Source organism: Scyliorhinus torazame, chromosome 2 (genome assembly GCF_047496885.1).
Source record: "Scyliorhinus torazame isolate Kashiwa2021f chromosome 2, sScyTor2.1, whole genome shotgun sequence".
NCBI classification, from domain to species: Eukaryota; Metazoa; Chordata; class Chondrichthyes; order Carcharhiniformes; family Scyliorhinidae; genus Scyliorhinus; species Scyliorhinus torazame.
The window spans coordinates 344,042,473-344,062,990 of record NC_092708.1 but is presented as its reverse complement, the minus strand read 5'-3'; the positions used below and the strand labels follow the sequence as shown (position 1 = coordinate 344,062,990).

The following is a 20,518-nucleotide window of genomic DNA, read 5'->3' as shown; positions in this document are numbered from 1 at the left end:
GGCTTCCTCTACCTCCTACAGCTCCTGATGTGTGTACGACACTTCCCCTCCCCTACCCAGACGCCAGACACCACCCTATCCTGGATCCTACGTGGGGGCAGCAGCGGGAATGTCCCCACCTGTTTTCTAAGGAAGTCCCGAACCTGAAGGTACCTGAACACATTCCCCAGGGGCAGGCCGAACCTCGCCTCCAGCGCCTGCACGCTGGGGAAAGCCCAGTCTATAAACAGGTCCCCCATCCTCCTAATACCTGCCCTATACCAGCCTTGGTACCCCCCATCCATCCTACCCGGAGCAAATCTGTGGTTATTCCATATCGGGGTCCACAGAGGCCCCCACCTCTCCCCTATGTCTCCTCCACTGCCCCCAGGTCCTCAGTGGAGTATCGGACTTGTGGTGTATCGCGCCAGCGAGAACGGCAGCGGAGCCATGACAAGTGCCCCTAGACTGGTGCCTCTACACGACGCCGCCCCCTCCTCCAGCATCCATTTCCTGATCATGGCCACATTGGCCACCCAGTAATAACTGCAGCATTTCGGCAGAGCCAGTCTCCCCCACTACGCTTCAAGAATACCCTTTTGACTCGCAGGGTTTTATTCGCCCGCACAAATCCCGTAACAATCCTATTCACCCGCTTAAAGGACTTGGGGATGAAAATGGGGAGGCACCGAAATACGAAGAGGAACCCGGGGAGAACCGTCATCTTCACAGTCTGCACCCGTCCTGCCAGGGAAAGCGGGAGCATATCCCACCTTTTAAACTCTCCCTCCATCTGCTCCACTAGCCGGGTTAAGTTGAGCCTGTGCAGGGCATCCCAGTTCCTGGCCACTTGTATCCCCAAGTACCGAAAGCTCCTCCCCACTATCCTGAGTGGGAGCTCCCTCATTCTCTCCTCCTGGCCCCTATCGTGGACCACGAACAGCTCACTCTTCCCCACGTTCAACTTATACCAAGAGAACCTCCCAAAGTCCCCCAGGATCCGCATGACCTCCCCCATCCCCTCTAATGGGTCCGAAATATACAACAGCAGGTCATCCGCATAGAGGGAGACCCGGTGTTCCTCCCCTCCGCGCACCAGCCCCCTCGAAGTCCTGAGCGCAATGGCCAACGGCTCAATTGCCAGGGCAAACAGCAACAGGGGACACCCGTCTCATCCCCCGGTGCAGCCTGAAATATTCCGACCGTAGCCGGTTTGTGGACACTCGCTACAGGGGTCTGGTACAGCAGCTTGACTCACTCTATAAATCCCTCCCCAAATCCAAACCTGCCTAGCGCCTCCCACAGATACTCCCACTCCACCGCATCCACAACCTCCACCCCCCCTCCCCCCGAGGGCATCATGATGATATTCAGGAGCCTCCTTACGTTCGTGTTCACCTGCCTGCCCTTAACAAAACCCGTCTGGTCCTCCCCAATCACTCCTGGGACACAGTCCTCTATTCTGGTGGCCAGAATTTTTGCCAACAGCTTGGCATCTACATTCAGGAGCGATATCGACCTGTAGGACCCACACTGAAGCGGATCCTTCTCCTTCTTCAGGATGAGCGAGATCAAAGCCTGCGACATTGTCGGAGGGAGGGTCCCTTTCTCCTTTGCCTCATTGAAGGTTCTCAGCAGGAGCGGGCTCAGCGGCTCCGAGAACTTCTTATAAAATTCCACAGGGAAACCGTCCAGGCGCGGGGCCTTGCCCATCTGCATGCCTACCTGCCCCGGACTACCTCCTCCAACTCAATCGGGGCCCCCAGTCCCTCCACCCGCTCTGCTTCCACCCTTGGGAACCTCAACCGGTCCATGAACTGCCTCATCCCTTCCCCCTCCTCGGGGGGTTCCGACTCGTGTAACTTCCCGTAGAACTCCCTGAAGACTTAATTAATCCTCTCTGGGCTCAGCATCATGTTGCCTTCCCTATCCCACACTCCCCCAATCTCTCTGGCCGCCTCCCTCCTGCGCAGCTGGTGCGCCAGCATCCTGCTCACCTTCTCCCCATACTCAAACTGCCCCCTTCGCTTTCCTCAGCTGCGCCTCCGCCTTCCCAGTGGTCAGCAAGTCAAACTCCGCCTGTAATTTCCAGCACTCGTTCAACAGCACCCCCTCTGGGGCCTCCGCGTACCTCCTGTCTACCCTGAATATCTCTCTCACCAGTCTTTCCCTCTCCGCCCTCTCCTTCTTCTCTCTATGGGACCTAATGGAGATTAACTCTCCCCTAACGACCGCCTTCAGAGCCTCCCAAACCACTGCCACCGTCACCTCCCGTGTCGTTCGCTCCCACATAATTCTCAATACTCCTGATCTGCCCGCACACCTCTTCGTCCGCCAGCAGCTCCGCATCCAGTCGCCAGAGAGGGCGCTGACCCCGTTTCGCCCCCAGTCGCAGGTCCACCCAGTGCGGGGCATGGTCCGAAACCGCAATGGCCGAGTATTCGACCCCCTCCATCCTCGAGATTAACTCCCTACTCAGCACAAAGAAGTCTATTCGCGAATAGACATTATGGACATGGGAGAAAAAGGCCAACTAAATTAAAGGCAATTTATCATGGCCAATCCACCTAATCTGCACATCATTGGAGCACCCGGTGGAAACCCACGCAGACACAGGGAGAACGTGCAGTCTCCGGACAGACAGTGGCCCAAGCCGAGAATCAAACCAGAGACCCTGGAGCTGTAAAGCAACTGTGCTAACCACTATGTTACTGTGCTGCCCACTTACTTCAATATTCTCCATGCAAAAACAAATACACAGCTTTAGTCATGACCTTGCAAAAAAAATCTAAAGTTGCATATGAAATAAACAATGTTGTATGAAAAACCATTCCACTGAAACTAATAAACACTTTCCTAATTGAGTTGAGCAGCAGCATAAATTATGCCAACCATGGTCTCATGTTATCCAATCAATTTCATAGATTCCATAGAATTTGCAGTTCAGAATATTGTATGAGCACTTCCTTACATAAACCACAAAATAGTAAGAAACTATTGCCGTTGCTGTTTTTGCTCACCTGATATCGTTGACTCTGTATTCTAGGAAGCGTTAGGATTATCATCTTCCAGCTAAACAGCTCTTGGTATAACTTGTATCTGCAGTCTTCAATTGGTGGGTGTAAGTAAATAACCTGATTTGTGATGTGAAGCTCATGTACGATATTCTAGAAGTGAAGGGGAGAGAAAGTAGTTTTCAAATAATCTTGGAGAAAATTTATATTTTTATACAGTCTATCTATCCAATTCCATAGAAACAGGTTGGACAGCAGAGAAGAAATGTCAGGAAACCCATTTGGTACACCAAAAAAAAAAAAAAAAAGAGGGGGGCCTGGAGAGTTATAAAAGTTTCACAAAACTTGCTTGTTTACACTCTCTCTCTACTTTTAAAGCTAAAGACCCCATATGCCTTTTTAAACAGTCTTCTTGAGTGGTCCTGCTGCTTGTTCATGCCCAGGTCTCTGCATTCCAGCAACCCCTTTGAAATTGTAACATTTTGTTGACGCTGCCTTCCTTCAGTCTTCCTACCAAAGTAAACCAGTTCACACTTCTCTGCATTATCTGCCTGCCAGTTCAGCAGTCTGTCCACATTGTCCTGATTTCTATCATCCTCGGCACTGTTACACATTTCCAAGTTTGTCACCTGCAAATGTCACAATTATGCCTGAGGTTATTAGTATATATCAAAAAGAGCTGTGGGTCCCAGCGGTAACCAGGGGGGATACCATTACATGCTTTTCTCCAGTCAGAGGTAACAGCTCACCAATACTCTTGGCTTTCTGTCCCTTGGCCTATTTCAAACCCACACTTTTCATTTGATCTCTTAGATTTCAACTTTGCTCACAATTCTATGTGGTACTTGATCAAACACCTTTTGAAAGCTCAGTCAAACTACACAACCCTCAACTAACCCCTCAATTACTTCAAGGAGTTAAAGATAATCAACCACAAGTGGCCTTTAAAAATCCATACTGGGGTGGCAATTAATATTTTCCCAGATTAATGTTGTCACTGAAGGTTACCCTACTACTTGTCAGATTTGCTGGCCTACAATTGCTGAGTTTATCCTTTTCCCTTTTTGTGAACAGCAGCATACTATCCAAAATCCTGATACCAACCCCATATTTGGGGATGGTAAGTTTGCAGCCAGAGTTTCCACAATTTTCTTACTTCCCTCAACAACCTAGGATGCATTCCATTCAAACTACTGTACTTGAGTTTTACATTTTTAGCTCTGTCAATCACTCTTGCACCCCTACTATTTTACCCTATCTAATTTCTCCAAAACCACCTACCTTTACTCAGAATGTGGCAGAATCATCACCTTCAGTAAAACGCAGATGCAAAGTACTCATCATTTAGTACCTCAGTCAAGGCCACTGCTTCAATAACATCTTTTGCAATCAGTCCATCCTTTCTATGATTATCCTATTACTATTTGTATGTGTAAACATGTCATTTGGGTTCTATTTATGTCACTTGCTCATTATTTGCATATACTCTTCGCTCCGCTTATTGAGGCTGCGATAGGAGTAGATATTGCCAGAATACTTCCATTTCCTATAATCTCCAATCCTGATCTTACTAATATTTTTTTTTTTTTTTTTAAACTTTAAAACTAATGCTACTGGCAATTTAGTCCACATTGCCAGCAGGGAGGTGACAGAAGTGAAAGTATTTTTAATTCTCATTTAAACCAGCGCAAATGCATGCCTTGACAAAAGTAGAAAAATCTTACTCTGATCTTCGGATCACCTCCTGGTTTATGGCTGGTTTGTGGAGCATCTGTATCCATATCAACATCAGCCTTGTCATCAGCCTGTCCAAACAAAACCTGGGTCCATGCTTTCAACCCAGCCTGTAAACGGACTCCCAAGATCCTTTCAATCTACAAGAACAGTTCAGTTAGTGAATTCTTCAATCTAAATAATCTATTTCTCCCTTTACAAAGGTTTTCTGTACATCTTCTGACTATGGCACATCTTACCTCAATATCCAGCTTATTGACCCAGATTGGCAAGTTGGAATATGAATGGAGGTTCAAGTCGTCAACTGCTTTCTGAACACGGTTCAGGATTTCAGAAAATATTTTCTGGTCATATATGCAGGTTTCCAATGAACGAACTTCAAGATCTACTTTTTCTTCAATAATTAGAAGATCATCCACCTGAAAGATTTAAGCAGTTAACAACCTATGTTACTGCATTCATTTAATGTAATTGCTTTTCTGAAGTAGCTTTCTCATGTCTTAGATATTATATATCCATTGATTCCAAGTTGTGAACAGACCTCGTCAGGTCCTCAGTTACAAATTCCACACAAATATTTGCAGAAATAAACATCTAAAATAGGAAATATTGAAAAAAAACGATTAACTGTACTCAGCAATACTTAGAACTATCCCTCCCTCCCCTCCACACCCCCATCACGTTCAAAAACAACTCAATTCCAGTCATGTACCAAGCGCAACCAAAATTTAAAAAGAAATACAAACCTTTTCCTGGAAGCTGAAAACACTCTCTGCCAAACGTTGTACATAAGGGTCTAATTTGTAGGATTCCCAGACCAAGGCAATTCCTTCAGCTATCAATCCCTGAACTTCTCTCTTCAGGCCAGCGACTAACAGAGATATTGAAATTCGCTCCTCTACCTTCTCACATGTTCTTTCATAGGTGCGAACACTTTCAATCAGTGAGATAGCAAATGGATAGAGTTGATTGGCTTGGTGAGCTTTATTTACAATTGCAAGTGGAACACGGAACCCAAGCCATTTAAGATTGCGAACTTCTTTGGAAAGTGTAATAATCTCAGGCAGAAAGTTCACTTTCAACTTCAGAACATTCCCGCTCCGACCACGAGCACGTGTGCTTTCTATAGTGAAGATACGACCAGACACTCCAAGGTTACGCTGTTGGACCTTTCTTGCCCAGTCATCAAAAATCTCTTGTGTGTTAAGCTTCATGCGAAAACTGTCACCATCTTGTTTGAGTTTCTGTCCTTCTACATGATTCTCCCAACCCTTACCGAGAACATCTTCTACACGTTTCATGTAAGCTGTGAGCTGTCGGTCAATCTGTTTTGCCCAAATAATAGACCCAGAAACAGGAGGCAAGTCACGGACATGGCTCATTTTGCAAGCCTGGCTTTGTGGATACTGTACTTTGAACTTATCATGCAAAGCTTCAATATCATCCTTCACGCGTTGGATTAGCTGTGTTTGGTATTCACGAATAGCACCTCGAATGTGAGGACGAACAAAAAGAGCATTAAATCTGGAAAATATTCTAAACATTTCATTGGCATTTTTTGCAGTGCCAAGCTGATCTCTAAGACGGGCTGTAATACGTGTTTCAACTCTATCAATTCGCTCATCATAACGCTTCAGTGCTGCTTCCCAAGCTTCAGTTCCTTCTTTGGAAACATCCAATCCATCAACCTCCTTGACGTTTTCATAAGCAAGGTTCACTTCTTCAATGGCATTGGCATCAGCTGCATCAAAGAGAACTTCTGCTACCTTCATGTCCTGGGGTTCAGGGCCTTCCCCCTGAGATTGCTGGGCAACTGCAGTCACCTATAAAATTTGAAAAAGAAACATAAACAACTCCTAAAGTGTGGTAACGGAATGTTAAAAGCAATTTTTTTGTTGTCTCAAATATCAAGAAGTTGAAGACCTGCTTTACATATATAGGATAAATGTGCTTCAAAAACTGACTAAAGCAAAAAATTTCCTTCGGTGCTTTAAAATTATGCATGACAGTACTAATATCATTGACTCCCAACACAGGTAGGAAACCCAAGAAAAGCTTCTTCGGATTTGCATGTTAAACTGGAGTGCCATTTTCTCTGGCCGTGACCTGAAGTCACTTATAATTATTAAAATGTGAATTAAACTTTATGCTCACTGCATTGAGAAGTTATTCTAGTTAATACACTGTATAATACAACTATGAGCTTCATCTGGCTAAAGCTCCTGTACATCGAAAATTACCTGAGGTCTAAGAACTCGCACAATAACAGCTCTCAGTTGTTCATGCTGTCGCCTAAATTTTCTCATTTGGTCAAGACGAGCCTGCAGCCTACGATGAGCAGGATTGATACGCCATACCATCTTTAGATTTTCTTCCCGCTTTCGTTTAACAATATCTCGGAGCAAAACTTGAAGCTTCTCATATTCATCATCCCATGTCTGGAACACTTCAAAACATGCCACCATCACCTGAAAAATAATATTAATCGCTTATTGTCACAAGTAGGCTTCAATGAAGTTACTGTGAAAAGCCCCAAGTCACCACATTCCGACGCCTGTTCGGGGAGGCCGATACGGGAATTGAACCCGCGCTGCTGGCCTTGTTCTGCATTACAAGCCAGCTGTTTAGCCCAGTGCGCTAAACCAGCCCCTCAATATGGTTCCATATAAAGTTCAATATTAATATAATAAATTATTTTCACTAAGGTTATGTACATGAGCTTGGAGAATCCGCCATAAAAGTAGGTCAAGTATGGAAAAAAGATAAAAACTATAAATCTCAACTCACCTTTTCAAATTCTTCATATGCAACATGCATCAATTTTCGTGTTCCCAAGACTTTAAGCAACTGGGAGCTCAGGTCTCTTGAAATTGCTTCCACCAGTCTCAAGGCTCTCTGAATAGGATATTTTGTGTTTCTGATTTTTCGCAAGTGAGTGAAGATTGCAACTAGTGCCTGTCTTATTTTATCCAATTCAGTTGCAGAGAGTAAATCATTAAGCGGAAAATCCTTCATCAGGGGATTATAATCATTTACTGTTTCCAATGCCTGTTTAAGTCCTATCATTTAAAAAAAAATATCTTGTAGTTAAAAAAAAGCAAATGCCTTCAATTAAATTGATACGCAAACATCCTCCAAGATAAGTATGACACTTTTATGACTTGTGACCCAACCTTCTCAATGATTTGTTATTGACAAGCTCTCAGTACTCTAGATGTGATCCAACCAGGCGTCGGTACAGCTGAAGCATTCTGTTCATCTAGCTATAGAGGCCAGCATTCTATTAACCGTAGAGATTATTTTCTATGCCTGTTCAAGACATTTTAACAATCCATGTACATGGAACCTCAAATCACGTTGGACGTCCGTTGTTTCTAGCTCTTTAATTAGCAAGCACACCGTTCTATCCCTTTTTATGCTGAAAGTGAAATCCATTTGTTACTCTAACGTCCTAGTTTATGCTTCCACTGCTTACAATACGGAGAGATCAGTAAATTTGGAATGTGGGCTCTCTCCAATCATCTAAACTGATAATAAATACAGGAAGAGGAGACCCCCACACTTTGTAGGACACTACTAGTCAAAAATATCAATTGGAGCACCTGCCCATTATCCTTCTTTCAAAATTCATGTTAGTTCTCCCTGAACTGAATTTTTTAAGCTGTTCAGTCACCCTATCCTTAATTATAAATACCAGCAATTTTATGACAACAGATGTAGGGCTAATTAGTCTAGAATTCCTCGACTCCCCTCTCATCTTTACTACATAATAGAGTGATATATGCAGTTTTCCAATCTAAATGAATGTTTCTTGAATTAATAGAATTTCAGAAGATTAGTTTGGGCATCTGCAATGTCTTCACCTACTTTTAAAATTCTTGGATGGAAACCATTTAATCCTGGGATGTTGCACTTTAATGCCATTAATTTATCTAATAAGGTTGTCCTGCTTGCATTAATTTTGTTGAGTCCCTATCCCCACTTCGGTTAAGGCTTCCTTGGCATGCTGACCTCTTCCTCTATTGTAAACCCTCATGTAAACTATTCAGCCCTTCCACTTTCAATGACATCACCATGATTAGTTTTCAAGGGATTCACATTGTTTCGGACTGCTTTTCCTAATGTAATTGCAAAACAACAAGATTTTGATATCCCTTATGAGTTTCTTTCCGTACTCCCTTTTGTAGCTGTTACTATGTGCATTGACACTATTCGCATATTTTCCATTCGCCATTTTTTAATTTAGTGTTGTATCTTACTGCTTTTGTTGCCCCTGGGTGCCTTTTTTGGTAAATAGAACCCTTTCCCCTTTGTGGGAATAAAATGGTTTATATTAAATCATTTTTCAAACACCTCTCCCTGATCCACTGTGGTTTTATCAATTAATGAATTTTCCCAATTTATTGTGGATCATCTGTCTCAACCCATTGAAGCCAAACTTGCATAAATCTAAAATCTTTGTTTCATTTTTCTCCTTTTTAAACACATCAAAACCGGTATTGATTGTTATTTGATAAATGCTCATACACTGCTAGTCCATTAAGATGTATATAATTACATAATTACATACATGTATATAATTACATACAAGTGCATACAATTACATACCAGTATCTGTATCGAAGCTCACAGTGGCATGAAAACGTTTGCCATGTTTGAGAATTTCTAAAGTCAGGAGCACTTCTCCACTTTCTCGTTTCTCTTGAATGCGATATAGGGCTCGCTCCAGATTCAGCCAGAAACTGATTTCTTGCAAGGCAGTCCCTGACGCAGGATCACGGTCAAGCTTGGTTACCTACATATAAAATTTTGACAGAACAGTATATCATACCGAGTTCCCATTATCTTTAGATATTAGCAAAATTCCTTTAATGTGTGTGTGGAATTGAACAATTAAAATCAGGAAGGTCTTATTATTGACCCCTAACTGGATCTGACCAAAAACTGGACACATGTATATACTGCATTTAACCAAGGTACTAGAATGGATGCTTATGCATACAATTTTCTAATGTGCCAACAATCTATATTTCTACACCTGCTCTTCTTGGCTTAACCTGGTTGAAAATTCAGACACATGACCAGCTAAAAACTGAATCGATTAGAAATATGCTCATTGCATTAAAGGCTGGTAGACAGGAATGTGAATAAGTCTCAAAAGAATGAAGGAAAAATATGTCCACATAATTATCCAACTTTAAAACTTAAAAAATTTTTTTTTTTTTTTTTTTTTTAAGGCTCCTTCCTCCAACTTTATTCTCCTCCATAAGAGTTTATCATCTTGTTAGGATGCTAGACCCAGCTGAAGACAGGGAAAGACCTGATGCGAAGAGTTGGAGGTGACTCGTGGCGCAGCACCAATTACAAAAATGACGGAGAGGAAGGGTCATCATCGACAGGAAAGCTGCAGATGGAGGAATTGATGGGCTTCATTAAAACGGAGTTTCTGCAGCGAAGGAAGGAAATGCAGAGCGACTGGTCGAAGGCAATTGAGGGAGCAGTGGCACCTCATTGGGGTCCTTGGAACGAGTGGAAAAGTTTCTCAAAACACAAGAGATGGAGAAGCTGGTGTCTGACCAGAGTGACCGTATTGTCTTTGGAGGCAGAGGTGGCGATCCTGGGATCTGTGCAATCGCTGCAGTCGAAGGTAGAGGACAAGGAGAATAGGTCCAGGTGACAAAACTTAAGATATTGGTCTGTCAGAGAGAACAAGTGCCAAGACCTACGTCAGAAGGATGCTGGCCAGGTTGGTGGAGGAGGTGGTGTTGAACAAGGCTCCAGAGGTGGACTGGGCCCATGGGCAGTTGAGGCGCGGGGGAGCCACCGCGGGCAATGATTGTGCGGCTGGACACGTTTCTGGACAAGGAAAAGATCCTGAGGTGGGCCAGGGCAAAACGGGTCTGTGAATGGGAGGGAAATCAAATTCGGATTTATCAGGACATTTCTAGTGAGAAATTGACATAGAATTTCCGTGGGCTGAATGAGCCAGTCAAGAGGTCCCGGGTGTTAGCACACCTGAAGAGTTTGACAGCGGAAGTGATGTTCTTGCAGGGGACGCATCTCCGGGTGAAAGATCAGATAAATCTGAGGAAGGGGTGAGTGGGGCAAGTGTTTCATAGTCGAGGGGGACTGATCATTTTGTTGAGCAAGAAAACAGAATTTACGGGGGGCCAGGGAGGTGCGGGACCTGGGGGTATGTGAGTGGGGTGCTAGAGGGGGCGTCGGTAGTGTTGGTAAACGTGTATGCACCCAATTGGGAAGATGTTGGTTTTCCAAAGAGGTTACTGGGATCTATTCCGGACCTGGACTGCCCTAAGTCGATGGGAAGGTCAAGAATGGCGAAAGAGTTGGGAGGGTTCATGGAAAGGATGAGGATGGTGGATCCATGGAGGTTTGGGAACCCAGGAGGATGAGAGTATTCCTTCTTCTCCCATGTGTATAGGGTGTGTTCCAGGATTGATTTTTTTTTTTTGTGATGAGCCGGTCAGTGCTGATGGGGGCGGTAGGGGCAGAATATGCAGGAAATGCGATCTCAGACCATGTGCCGCTAGATGTGAGGCTTTGTTCGGTTCAGGTGCAGAGGCCAGGGTGGAGGTTGGACTCAGAACATTTGGCTGATGAGTTTTGTGGGAAGGCAAGAGTGGCGATTAAGAACTATGTGGAGCTCAACCAGAATGGAGAGTTGTCAGCCGCTATGTTTTGGGAGGTCTTGAAGGCAGTGGTCGGAGGGGAATTTATATTGTTCAAGGCCCATTAGGGATACGACGAAGAAGGAGGAAAATTGGCGGTTATTGGACGAGATAATTGAGGTGGACAGGGGATACTCAGTGGCCCCCACGAAGGAGCTGTTGGCAGAGAGGCAAAAGGTGGTGGGGCAGCTGCGGAGGGCGAGGGGGTTCCATTATGAGTATGGGGAGAAGGTGAGTTGCAGGTGAGGGTGGATAAGGGGGAGGTGGTGTCAAGAGCTGAAGAGGATGAATGAGCTGTTTCAGGCATTCTATGAGGAGTTGAATAGGCTGAGCTGGTGGAGGCGGAGGATATGGGGCGGTTTCTGGATGGGTTGGAGTTCCCAGAATTGGAGGGGAGGGACATGCATTGGTCAATTGTTGGGGTTAAGGGAGGGGATGGAGTGTATTAGTTGAATGCAGTCGGTGAAGGCCCCGGGGCCAGAAGGCTGTCCGTTGTGGTTGATAAGAGATTTGCGACAGAGTTGTGCCCCCCCCCCCAAGGATGGGTATGTTGAGGAGGTGGAAAAGGGAGAGTTGCCAGCTACATTAGCACAGGCATCGATTTTGTTGATCCTGAAAAAGGGGAAGGACACACTGGAGTGTGGGCCCTACAGGCCTATTTCATTGCTAAACACAAACATGAAAGTCCTGGCGAAGGTGTTGGCTTGTAGGTTGGAGGGGTGCGTCTTGGAGGTGGTTTCTGAGGATCAATCGGGCTTTATGAAGGGGAGGTAGCTCTCTAGTAACATTAGGTTGCTGAATGTAATTATGACTCCCTCAGGGGGACAGGAGCCACAGGTGACTGTATCCATGGACGCGGAGAAGGCACCTGACTGGGTGTGGAGGTACCCGTTTGAAGCTCTGGGAAGGTCTTATGGTGCGGAGGACACAGGTTCGATCCCAGCTCCGAGTCACAGTCTGTGTAGAGTTTGCACATTCTGCCCGTGTCTATGTGGGTTTCACACCCGCAATCCAAAGATGTGCAGGTTAGGTAGATTGGCCACGCTAAATTGCTTCTCAATTGGAAAAAAAATAATTGGTTACTCTAAATTTTAAAAAATGTTCTGGGAAGATTTGGACCAAAACTTGTGCCATGGGTTTGATTGTTGTATGCGTCCTCCATGGCTTGTGTTCGAACGAACGAGACGGGGTATTTTGGGTTGCATAGGGGGACAAGGCAGAGGTGCCTGCTATCGCAGTTGTTATTTGCGATGGCAGTCAAGCCCTTGATGATGGCCCTTCGGGTGTCAGATGAGTGGCGAGGGGAGTAGGGAGCACCAGGTATTACTCTGTGCTGACGACCAGTTGTTGTTTGTGTCTGATCCGTTGGAAAGTATGGGCAGAATTATGGGCTTTTTGGAGCGATTTTGGGCTTTTTTCAGCTATACATTGAACGTAGGAAACGAGTGGTGCTCCCAGTGAATGCAGCGGGGCCGGGGGAAGAGAGACATGGTGGCGGTACCATTTAAGGTGACAAAGGTGCGGTTGAGTAACGCATGAGTGGGCCACAATGCATAGGTGGAACTTGACAGGGTTAGTGGAAGAGGTCAAGACAGGGCTTTAAAAGGTGGGATACGTTGCACTTGACATTGGCAGGGAGTGTGCAGATGATAAAATTGAATGTGCTGCAAAGGTTCCGGTTTCTTTTTCTGTCCCTCACGATTTTTTTCCCCCCCAAACCTTTTTCCGGAAGGTGGAGGCGCTGGTCTCAGAATGTGTGTGTGGGGTGGGGGAAAAGAGTGCTTTGCTACAAAGGCAGAGAGGAGAGTTGGTGCTCCCGAAACTGATGCACTACTGTTGGGCAGAGAATGTGGAGAAGTGGGGTAAGGATTAAGTGGAAGTGGGAGTTGGAGGTAGATAGAATGAGGTCTCTGGTGTGAGTGAACTCAACCTCCTCCTGTCCTAGAATGAGCTAGATTCAGTTTAAAGTGGTGCACAGGGTACACATAACTTGGGCTCGGATGAGTGGGTTCTTCCTGGGGGTAGCGGGTGCGAGAAGTGTGGATGGGGGCGGCAAATCATGTTCACATGTTTTGGGGTTGCGATAGGTTGGAGAGCTTCTGGAAGGTGGGGTTTGGGACCTTATCGAGGATGGTGGGGGCCGAAGTGAAGCCGGACCCCACGATGGCGATCTTTGGGGTTTCGCCGCTCTGATTGCCTGGTGACAGATTCTTTTGAGTTGCAAGTTAGATGTGGCACCGGGGGTTGCGACTTGGCTGGGAGACCTGTCCGTGTTTCGCCGCTTGGAAAATATTCCGTTTTCCTTAAGGGGATCAGAAAAGCGCTTCAAGGTGCGGTGGATATTTGAGAAGCTGTTTGTGTCTTGGGGGTGTAGCGATTAAAAGGGGGAAAATGTACAAACTGTTAACTCTATTTTGTTGGAATGTGAGTTTGTTGTTATTGTTTACGTTTGGAATAAAATATATTTTCCAAAAAAGAAAGGATTTTAGACAACAAGGCAGTGGCTTGTATCTCAATGGTTTAACACAAGAGGTTAGAGAAAATGGCAGGTAGTGAAATGAAAATTAGAGCACTAGATGGCATTAAATTCATGCACTGCCTCAGCCTAGAATCAAATCAAACGTAAGCTGCCTAAATCAAAGGCTTCTCTGCTAACTATGGGGTTGGCTGCAAAATTAATTTGGGGAGTTTTAATTAAATGGTTGATGGGTGCGGGTCCATGTTACTACCCATATAACATACAATCTTGCTTATGTGTGGGGCACAAACATGCTGCTATTGGAAACTGGAGAAAATTTACAACAGTCTAATATAAGGGTCCTTTTTAAGAGACGGGGAAAGAAAGTTTTATTTCCATCTAATTGCACGGAATCTCAACATGGGAATAGTAGTGGGGAAAATATAGCGCTCCAAACCCCAGCACTAACAATTCCCAAGCCAACGTGTAATTTTCATTTCAAAATATAAAAGGGACCATGGATAGGTTTTTTAAAACAAATACCAGGAAAGGTTTTTTTTTAAATAACAGGCTGAGTGTTGAGTACCCAATTCCTTTTTTCCAATTAAGGGGCAATTTAGCATGGCCAATCCACTACCCTGCACATCTTTGGGTTGTGGGGGTGAGACCCACACAGACTGTACAAATTCCACATGGACAGTCACAGGGCCGGGATCAAACCCGGGTCCTAGGCACCGCAAGGCAGCAGCGCTAATCACTGCGTCACCATTTTCCCACTGCTAAATAAACCCAAACATTTCCTCAGTATTATAAATAAAAATTTAAATATGATTATGAACAAATTTCTATTACTTTATAGGGCTTCACCAAATATTCCTTTAACAACAAATATTAAATTGGTACTAAATTTGGATCACCACCTATGGCGTTTTGCTTAAGCAGCATCGTCTACATATTAAACTCCAAAATGGCTGCAGTAAAAGTTACTTCAAACTGAAGATTATTAAAGTCTGGACAATTATTCAAATTTTGCTCTGAACTTAGAATTCCTACTGTGCAAAAGGAGGCCATTCAGCCCATGAAGTCTGCAACAACCCTCTGAAAGAGCATCCTACCTAGGGCCACTATTCCTGTAACCCCACCTAACCTGCACATCTTTTGACACAAGGGGCAATTTTAGCAGGGCTAATCCACCCAACCTGCACATCTTCGGGCTGTGGGAGGAAAACCGAGCACCCCAAGGAAACCCACGCAGACACAGGGAGAAAGTGCAAACTCCACAGTCACCCAAGGCCGGAATTGAACCCAGTCCCTGCACCACTGTGCCACCCTTAGCTTCCATATCCATCATGACCTTAAACAAATACTGACAAACATTCACACATTTAATGTAGAGTTTTAATGGTCTCATATCTGTAAAGCATTGTGCATAGCAAATGTTAATCAACTCTCACCTTCTGGATTTCTCTAATCCAACGGTTTACACCAGACTGCAGTTGGTTGAGGAAGGTTGGATCCTCTACTTTATCACCAAAGTCTGTAACTTTAGGTTTCTCTCCACGTTCATAGCACTGCTTGGCTAAGTTGGTTATGACGGGATGGATTGGGAGGCTGATCTCTGGGATCTCAATATTCTGCTGCAGATGTAGAAGCCCCATTTCTAGCTCTGCAATCTTCTTCTCAACAGATGGTGCCATTTTGTCACCATCCCTGATAAAGCAGAGTAAATAATTATTTGATGGAAACAAAAGCATTGAAAACAGAAAATATATACTTCATGTAAGAATACATTATAATAATAATCGCTCGTCACAAGTAGGCTTCAATGAAGTTACTGTGAAAAGGCCCTAGTCGCCACATTCCGGCGCCTGTTCGGGGAGGCCGGTACGGGAATTGAACCGGTGCTGCTGGCCTGGTTCTGCAATACAAGCCAGCTGTTTAGCCCACTGTGCTAAACCAGCCCCATAATCCTTTAGAGATCCAGTTGCAACAAAACAGAGGATGCAAACTACCTGAAGATGTCCCTTGACAGCTTGTCAAGGCTTTAAGAAACTAAAATTGGACAGACTCTGCTCAACTTATATTACTCAAAGGACCATATTAGCATACAATGATTGGCTGTATTGATCTAACCAAGTTTGATCATAATCGTGGTTTTATATGCTCAGCTTACTGTGAAATAAAAAGCTTATTGCTTCATTGCACCAAATACTACGACCGAGGTTTTGTGCAAGAGTCAACAAATGACTTACAGCCCTAGGTTTCATTAGCAGATAGTTAGATATAGGGCATTGGCAGTCAACTCCTGCTAAAAAAGGAATTTAAAATCACTTACAGGAGCAAATGGCACCACTGATCTCAAGAATTCACTTATGGAACTCATTGCAACCACCCTAAAATCTGCTAACGACCCTCTTAAAACCTTTCACTGAGAGCAATCCTGCAGATACCTCAGAGTAGGGGTGGTGGGCAAGATGATAGGATAAGCAAGGCCCAATTTAAATTAAGGAGATGGTGCTCTGGCAGGTAAAGGGAAATATAAGAAATTAAATCAAGAGCTAAACTCAAAGGTCATCATTACCCCTAATTTGATTACTCTTGGTTGATCAAGACATTTTATTGCTGTGATGGTGGTGGCAGTTTTGCCAACAGCATTTGATAGCGTACATTTTGATGCTCTTTATAGTCACCATGCAATAACTTTCAAGCTGGAAGATTAGTTGGCGATAGTCTGCAGTTGATTTGCAGTTTAGAGTTAACATATACCCGTGACATTCTAAAAGTTAGGGAATAAAATATATTTGTGAGACTTGAGATGTAGATATAAACGTAGAATATATTGCCACGTTAAAAAAAGTACCTGTCCGCCTTGCCAGACTCTCTAATGTACGACTTGAAGAATGGAGCCACTGCATTGCTAATGATTGAATGCAATGTTTCATATGGAGAATCTTCACTTAGTGTGATAACACGCAGCTGAGATGAAATTGGTTTATCTGCATCAATAACTGGAGTACGTTTTATGAACGCCAAACTAGAAACAGAAATATTTTTGAAATTGAAACATGTGACTAAATTATGCACAAAAAAACAAATTAAAGTTCAAAGAAATATACACAAGAGATTGGTTTTCAAAAAAACAGATTAATCTCATTGTAAAATTAGTATGCAAGTAGGGCACAAACATAACTTCATAATTAATTGCAACACACCAGAGCAGTACATTTCATATCAAAATAGTAAATCTTTTCAAATACACATAACAAATTAATGTATTACATGTTGTTCAAAGCAAATAGGTTTGTGACAGTGAATGCATTAAATACTTATGCAAATGAATAGAAACAAAATGGCACTGTAAATTTGGCCAAAACTAATCTGTGCTAATGTTTATAATTCCAAAACTCAGTACCTGTTAGATTTAAGTCCATAATGAATATCAGTGTTAATGTTGTAAGCAATGTGCTCTTTCTCTTCTTCCCCTTCATCTCCAACATCCTCTATAAAGTAAACAATTGTTAAAATAAAATCTGATGGCATCTAAAGGGTAAACAATCAAGTAATATTGCTTAAAAACAGTAATCGGCAACACGGCAGCACAGTTGCTTCACAGCTCCAGAGTCCCAGGCTCGATTCACACTTGGGTCACTGTCTGTGCGGAGTCTGCACGTTCTTCCCGTGTTTGCGTGGGTTTCCTCCGGGTGCTCCGGTTTCCTCCCACGGTCCAAAGATGTGCAGGTTAGGTGGATTGGCCATGCTAAATTGCCCATAGTGTCGAAAAATGTTTAGGTGGGGTTACAGGGATAGGCTGGAGGTGTGGGGATAGGGTGGAGAGGTATGGGCTTAGGTAGGTGCTCTTTCCAAGGGCTGGTGCAGACTCGATGGGCCGAATCGCCACTTTCTGCACTGTAAATTCTATGCATCTATGAACACAGTACTGCTGCCTCACAGCACCAGGGTTCAATTCTGGTCCTGGGTGACTGTTCTCCCATGCCTGTGGGGGCGTCCTCCGGGTTCTCCAGTTCCTTCCACAGTCCAAGATGTGCAGGTTAGGCAGTTACGACGATAGTGTGGGGAAGTGGACCTGGGTGGGGTGCTCTTTCGGAAAGTCAGTGCAGACTTGATGGGCTGAATGGCCTCCTTCTGCACTCTAGAGATTCTGTGATTTTGTGAAAAAATTTCTATGGTAAAATTTCAGAGTTTGTTAATTGTTTCAGATTTTTTTTCTAAATGGCACAAAAGCACATATTTCATACTGAGCCATATCATATACAATTTGAAGGACAGAATTAATGCTTTTGTAGACAAAAGGCTGCCCACAGCAGCTTTCATATTTTATCCGATAGCCAGTTAAAAGTCTGCACTGACAACGCCCCAATAGAAAGGCTGCCTCTGTGACCGGAAAGGGAACAAACAAATTAAAAAAGACAGACAAAATAAAATTCCAAGACATTTAGGATCCTGAAGAATATTTGTAAAACGCCTATATTATATCTGCACAATAAGAAGTTTGATCAACATTTGACAAACAGTGTTGCTCTCCACAGACATCCAAAAAATGTAAAGAAATGGCTGACAATGTTGCTACTCGCCCCCCCCCCAAAAAAACTAAAATCTACATAAGTTTAAGTCCCTTCCCATGCAAGTCTAGATAAAACATATGTAGAAAAAAAAGGTAATAATTTGCAGTGAAATCACTGAAAATATTATACTGCTTGCTCATTTATGATTGGGCCTTCATATTTTAAATGACAGTTGAGGACTAAGCATAGATCCAATTCATGAACACTGCAACACAGATGAATTATGACCCAAACGTTGCTGATAATTTGACATCAAATTACTATGGAGCATTTAATACATAAATTCTCAATAAAGATATAATTGAATTCTGATACACTCCAAAACACATTTACACAAAACTAATTCAACAGTTCCTTCTGAACGATGCTAACAATTTATCATTTCTACCAAATGCACTGTCCCAACTTCAGTCCAGTGTTCTTGCTCTGATATTTTAAAATTTGCAAATATACTTATGATTAATTAGGGTAATGTATATACTTAACAAGCCTGTACACAATGGAGGGGGAGGTCACAATTCCTGTTTTAAAAGTTAACTTCGATTAATACAAAGCTAACATCAATGCATCTGCTGGAAATGCAGAAAATGGTATGTTCATGCACTGATCCATCCCAGTAGTTGTGGAGGAAAAACAAATATCCATCGATATACTAAATTAGCAGATGTAATTCATTAGGCGAATCACATTCATCAAATCGCAATAACGTTACTCTTCCGCAATATAACAGCATTAATTACTACTTTTAAACGCAAATTCAACCCAATGTCCCTAAAATTATCATTCAAAAATATGGGGGCGTGGAGGATCAGAAGTTGGCCAAATTAAAATATATGACTTGCAATTTGGGGACTGAGGGGCCTGAAACATCAAATGTCTAGGTTTTTTTTGCCCCGCGGTGGCTGCCAGACCTGCTGAGTGCTTCTAGCATATTCTGTGTTTAATCCCAGATGTCCAGCATTCGCCCTATTTTGTATGTGTCGTGTTGCAGGATTCAGGAATGAGGGATCCGCCCCAAGGGGAAATCTTGCAGCTGTGCTCGGGAGCTGTCACAAGAAGCGTCCAGGGCCCCCTGTATAGACAGAGTTTAGTCTGATGAAGACTTCAGCCCCCCTCTTCTTTTAGATTCTCCGTCATTTCTCATCGGGTCTTCGACGGACCTAACCAGGTTTTCCCTTCCCTGGGGGGGGGGGGGGCTTTTTCTTCAGCGGCCGGCTGGGTGTGGCCAGCTTTCCCGGAGACAAAGCGCTCACACACAGAGCGATGCACAGCGGGGCGCGACGTCGACTCACCTTTCAGGGTGGTCCGCTCCACCAACACCGTGTGCATCTGAGGGTCGGAGAGGAATTTCTTCATCTGCTCCACCGCGCTCTTCTCCTCGAAGGCCGTCTCCAGGGCGGCCGGCGCCTCGCCGCCATCTTCCAGCAGCAGCGGCACCAGCTTGCGGATGTGCTTCTGCAGGAGCGACACGTCGGCCACATTTTGAACGGTCACCTCCAGGCCGGTCGTGCTGTCCTCCCCACCTCCTTCGGACATGGTGAGCGCCTGCCGATGCGCCACAGCCCACCCGAGACCAGCTGCTTCTCCACGCCGACCGATCACAGCGACCCAGCCACCCAACTGAGGCTGGCCAGCCTGCCGCGTCACGTGACACTGCGGCGGGTGAGGTAATGCCGGAGGCGTGGTGCCCGCTGGGAGTGGTAGTCCGCCTCCCGCCCACAACAGTGCCTCGCCGCGGAATGAACTACATCTTCCAGAGTGCACCGCCCTATCCGCAGCCTCTCACCAAGCTGGGCGGCTTTGCTCAGTCTTGTATTCCCACCGGCTCCCTCCCCTCCCCACATTAGCTAGAAATTGAATAGAATGTTTTCCGGGATATTACGGCTGCTGGTCTCTGCGATCCCGCTAGCCAAGGAGAATGCTCCCATTTTCCAGTTTGCTCCTCTCACTTCGATTATTTTCACTGGGTGGGTGCCGCAAAAGCTGCTGGAAATTAAAAGAGAATTTCGAAAGCCTGCATCTGATTGAACTCGAAAGTGGGAATCTTCTTGCTTGAGCAGT

The 20,518-nt window shown here is 44.4% G+C and overlaps 1 protein-coding gene across 2 annotated transcripts in view; it reads right to left on the bottom strand.

Moving 5' to 3' along the window:
* Positions 1 to 20,089, bottom strand: part of dync1h1 (dynein, cytoplasmic 1, heavy chain 1) — a 159,626-nt gene extending 139,537 nt beyond the window's left edge. For both annotated transcript variants that reach the window (XM_072490732.1, XM_072490733.1), the window contains exons 1-11: positions 19,750 to 20,089; positions 17,287 to 17,374; positions 16,735 to 16,908; positions 15,329 to 15,584; positions 9,336 to 9,522; positions 7,515 to 7,786; positions 6,968 to 7,195; positions 5,474 to 6,550; positions 4,967 to 5,146; positions 4,718 to 4,867; positions 3,000 to 3,146 (exon numbers count right to left, since the gene is read on the bottom strand). In XM_072490732.1, the coding sequence (XP_072346833.1) occupies positions 3,000 to 3,146; positions 4,718 to 4,867; positions 4,967 to 5,146; positions 5,474 to 6,550; positions 6,968 to 7,195; positions 7,515 to 7,786; positions 9,336 to 9,522; positions 15,329 to 15,584; positions 16,735 to 16,908; positions 17,287 to 17,374; positions 19,750 to 19,993 (3,003 nt within the window). In that variant the 5' untranslated portion in view covers positions 19,994 to 20,089. The remainder of the gene's footprint in view (positions 1 to 2,999; positions 3,147 to 4,717; positions 4,868 to 4,966; positions 5,147 to 5,473; positions 6,551 to 6,967; positions 7,196 to 7,514; positions 7,787 to 9,335; positions 9,523 to 15,328; positions 15,585 to 16,734; positions 16,909 to 17,286; positions 17,375 to 19,749) is intronic.
* Between the last annotated feature and the right edge of the window lie 429 nt (positions 20,090 to 20,518).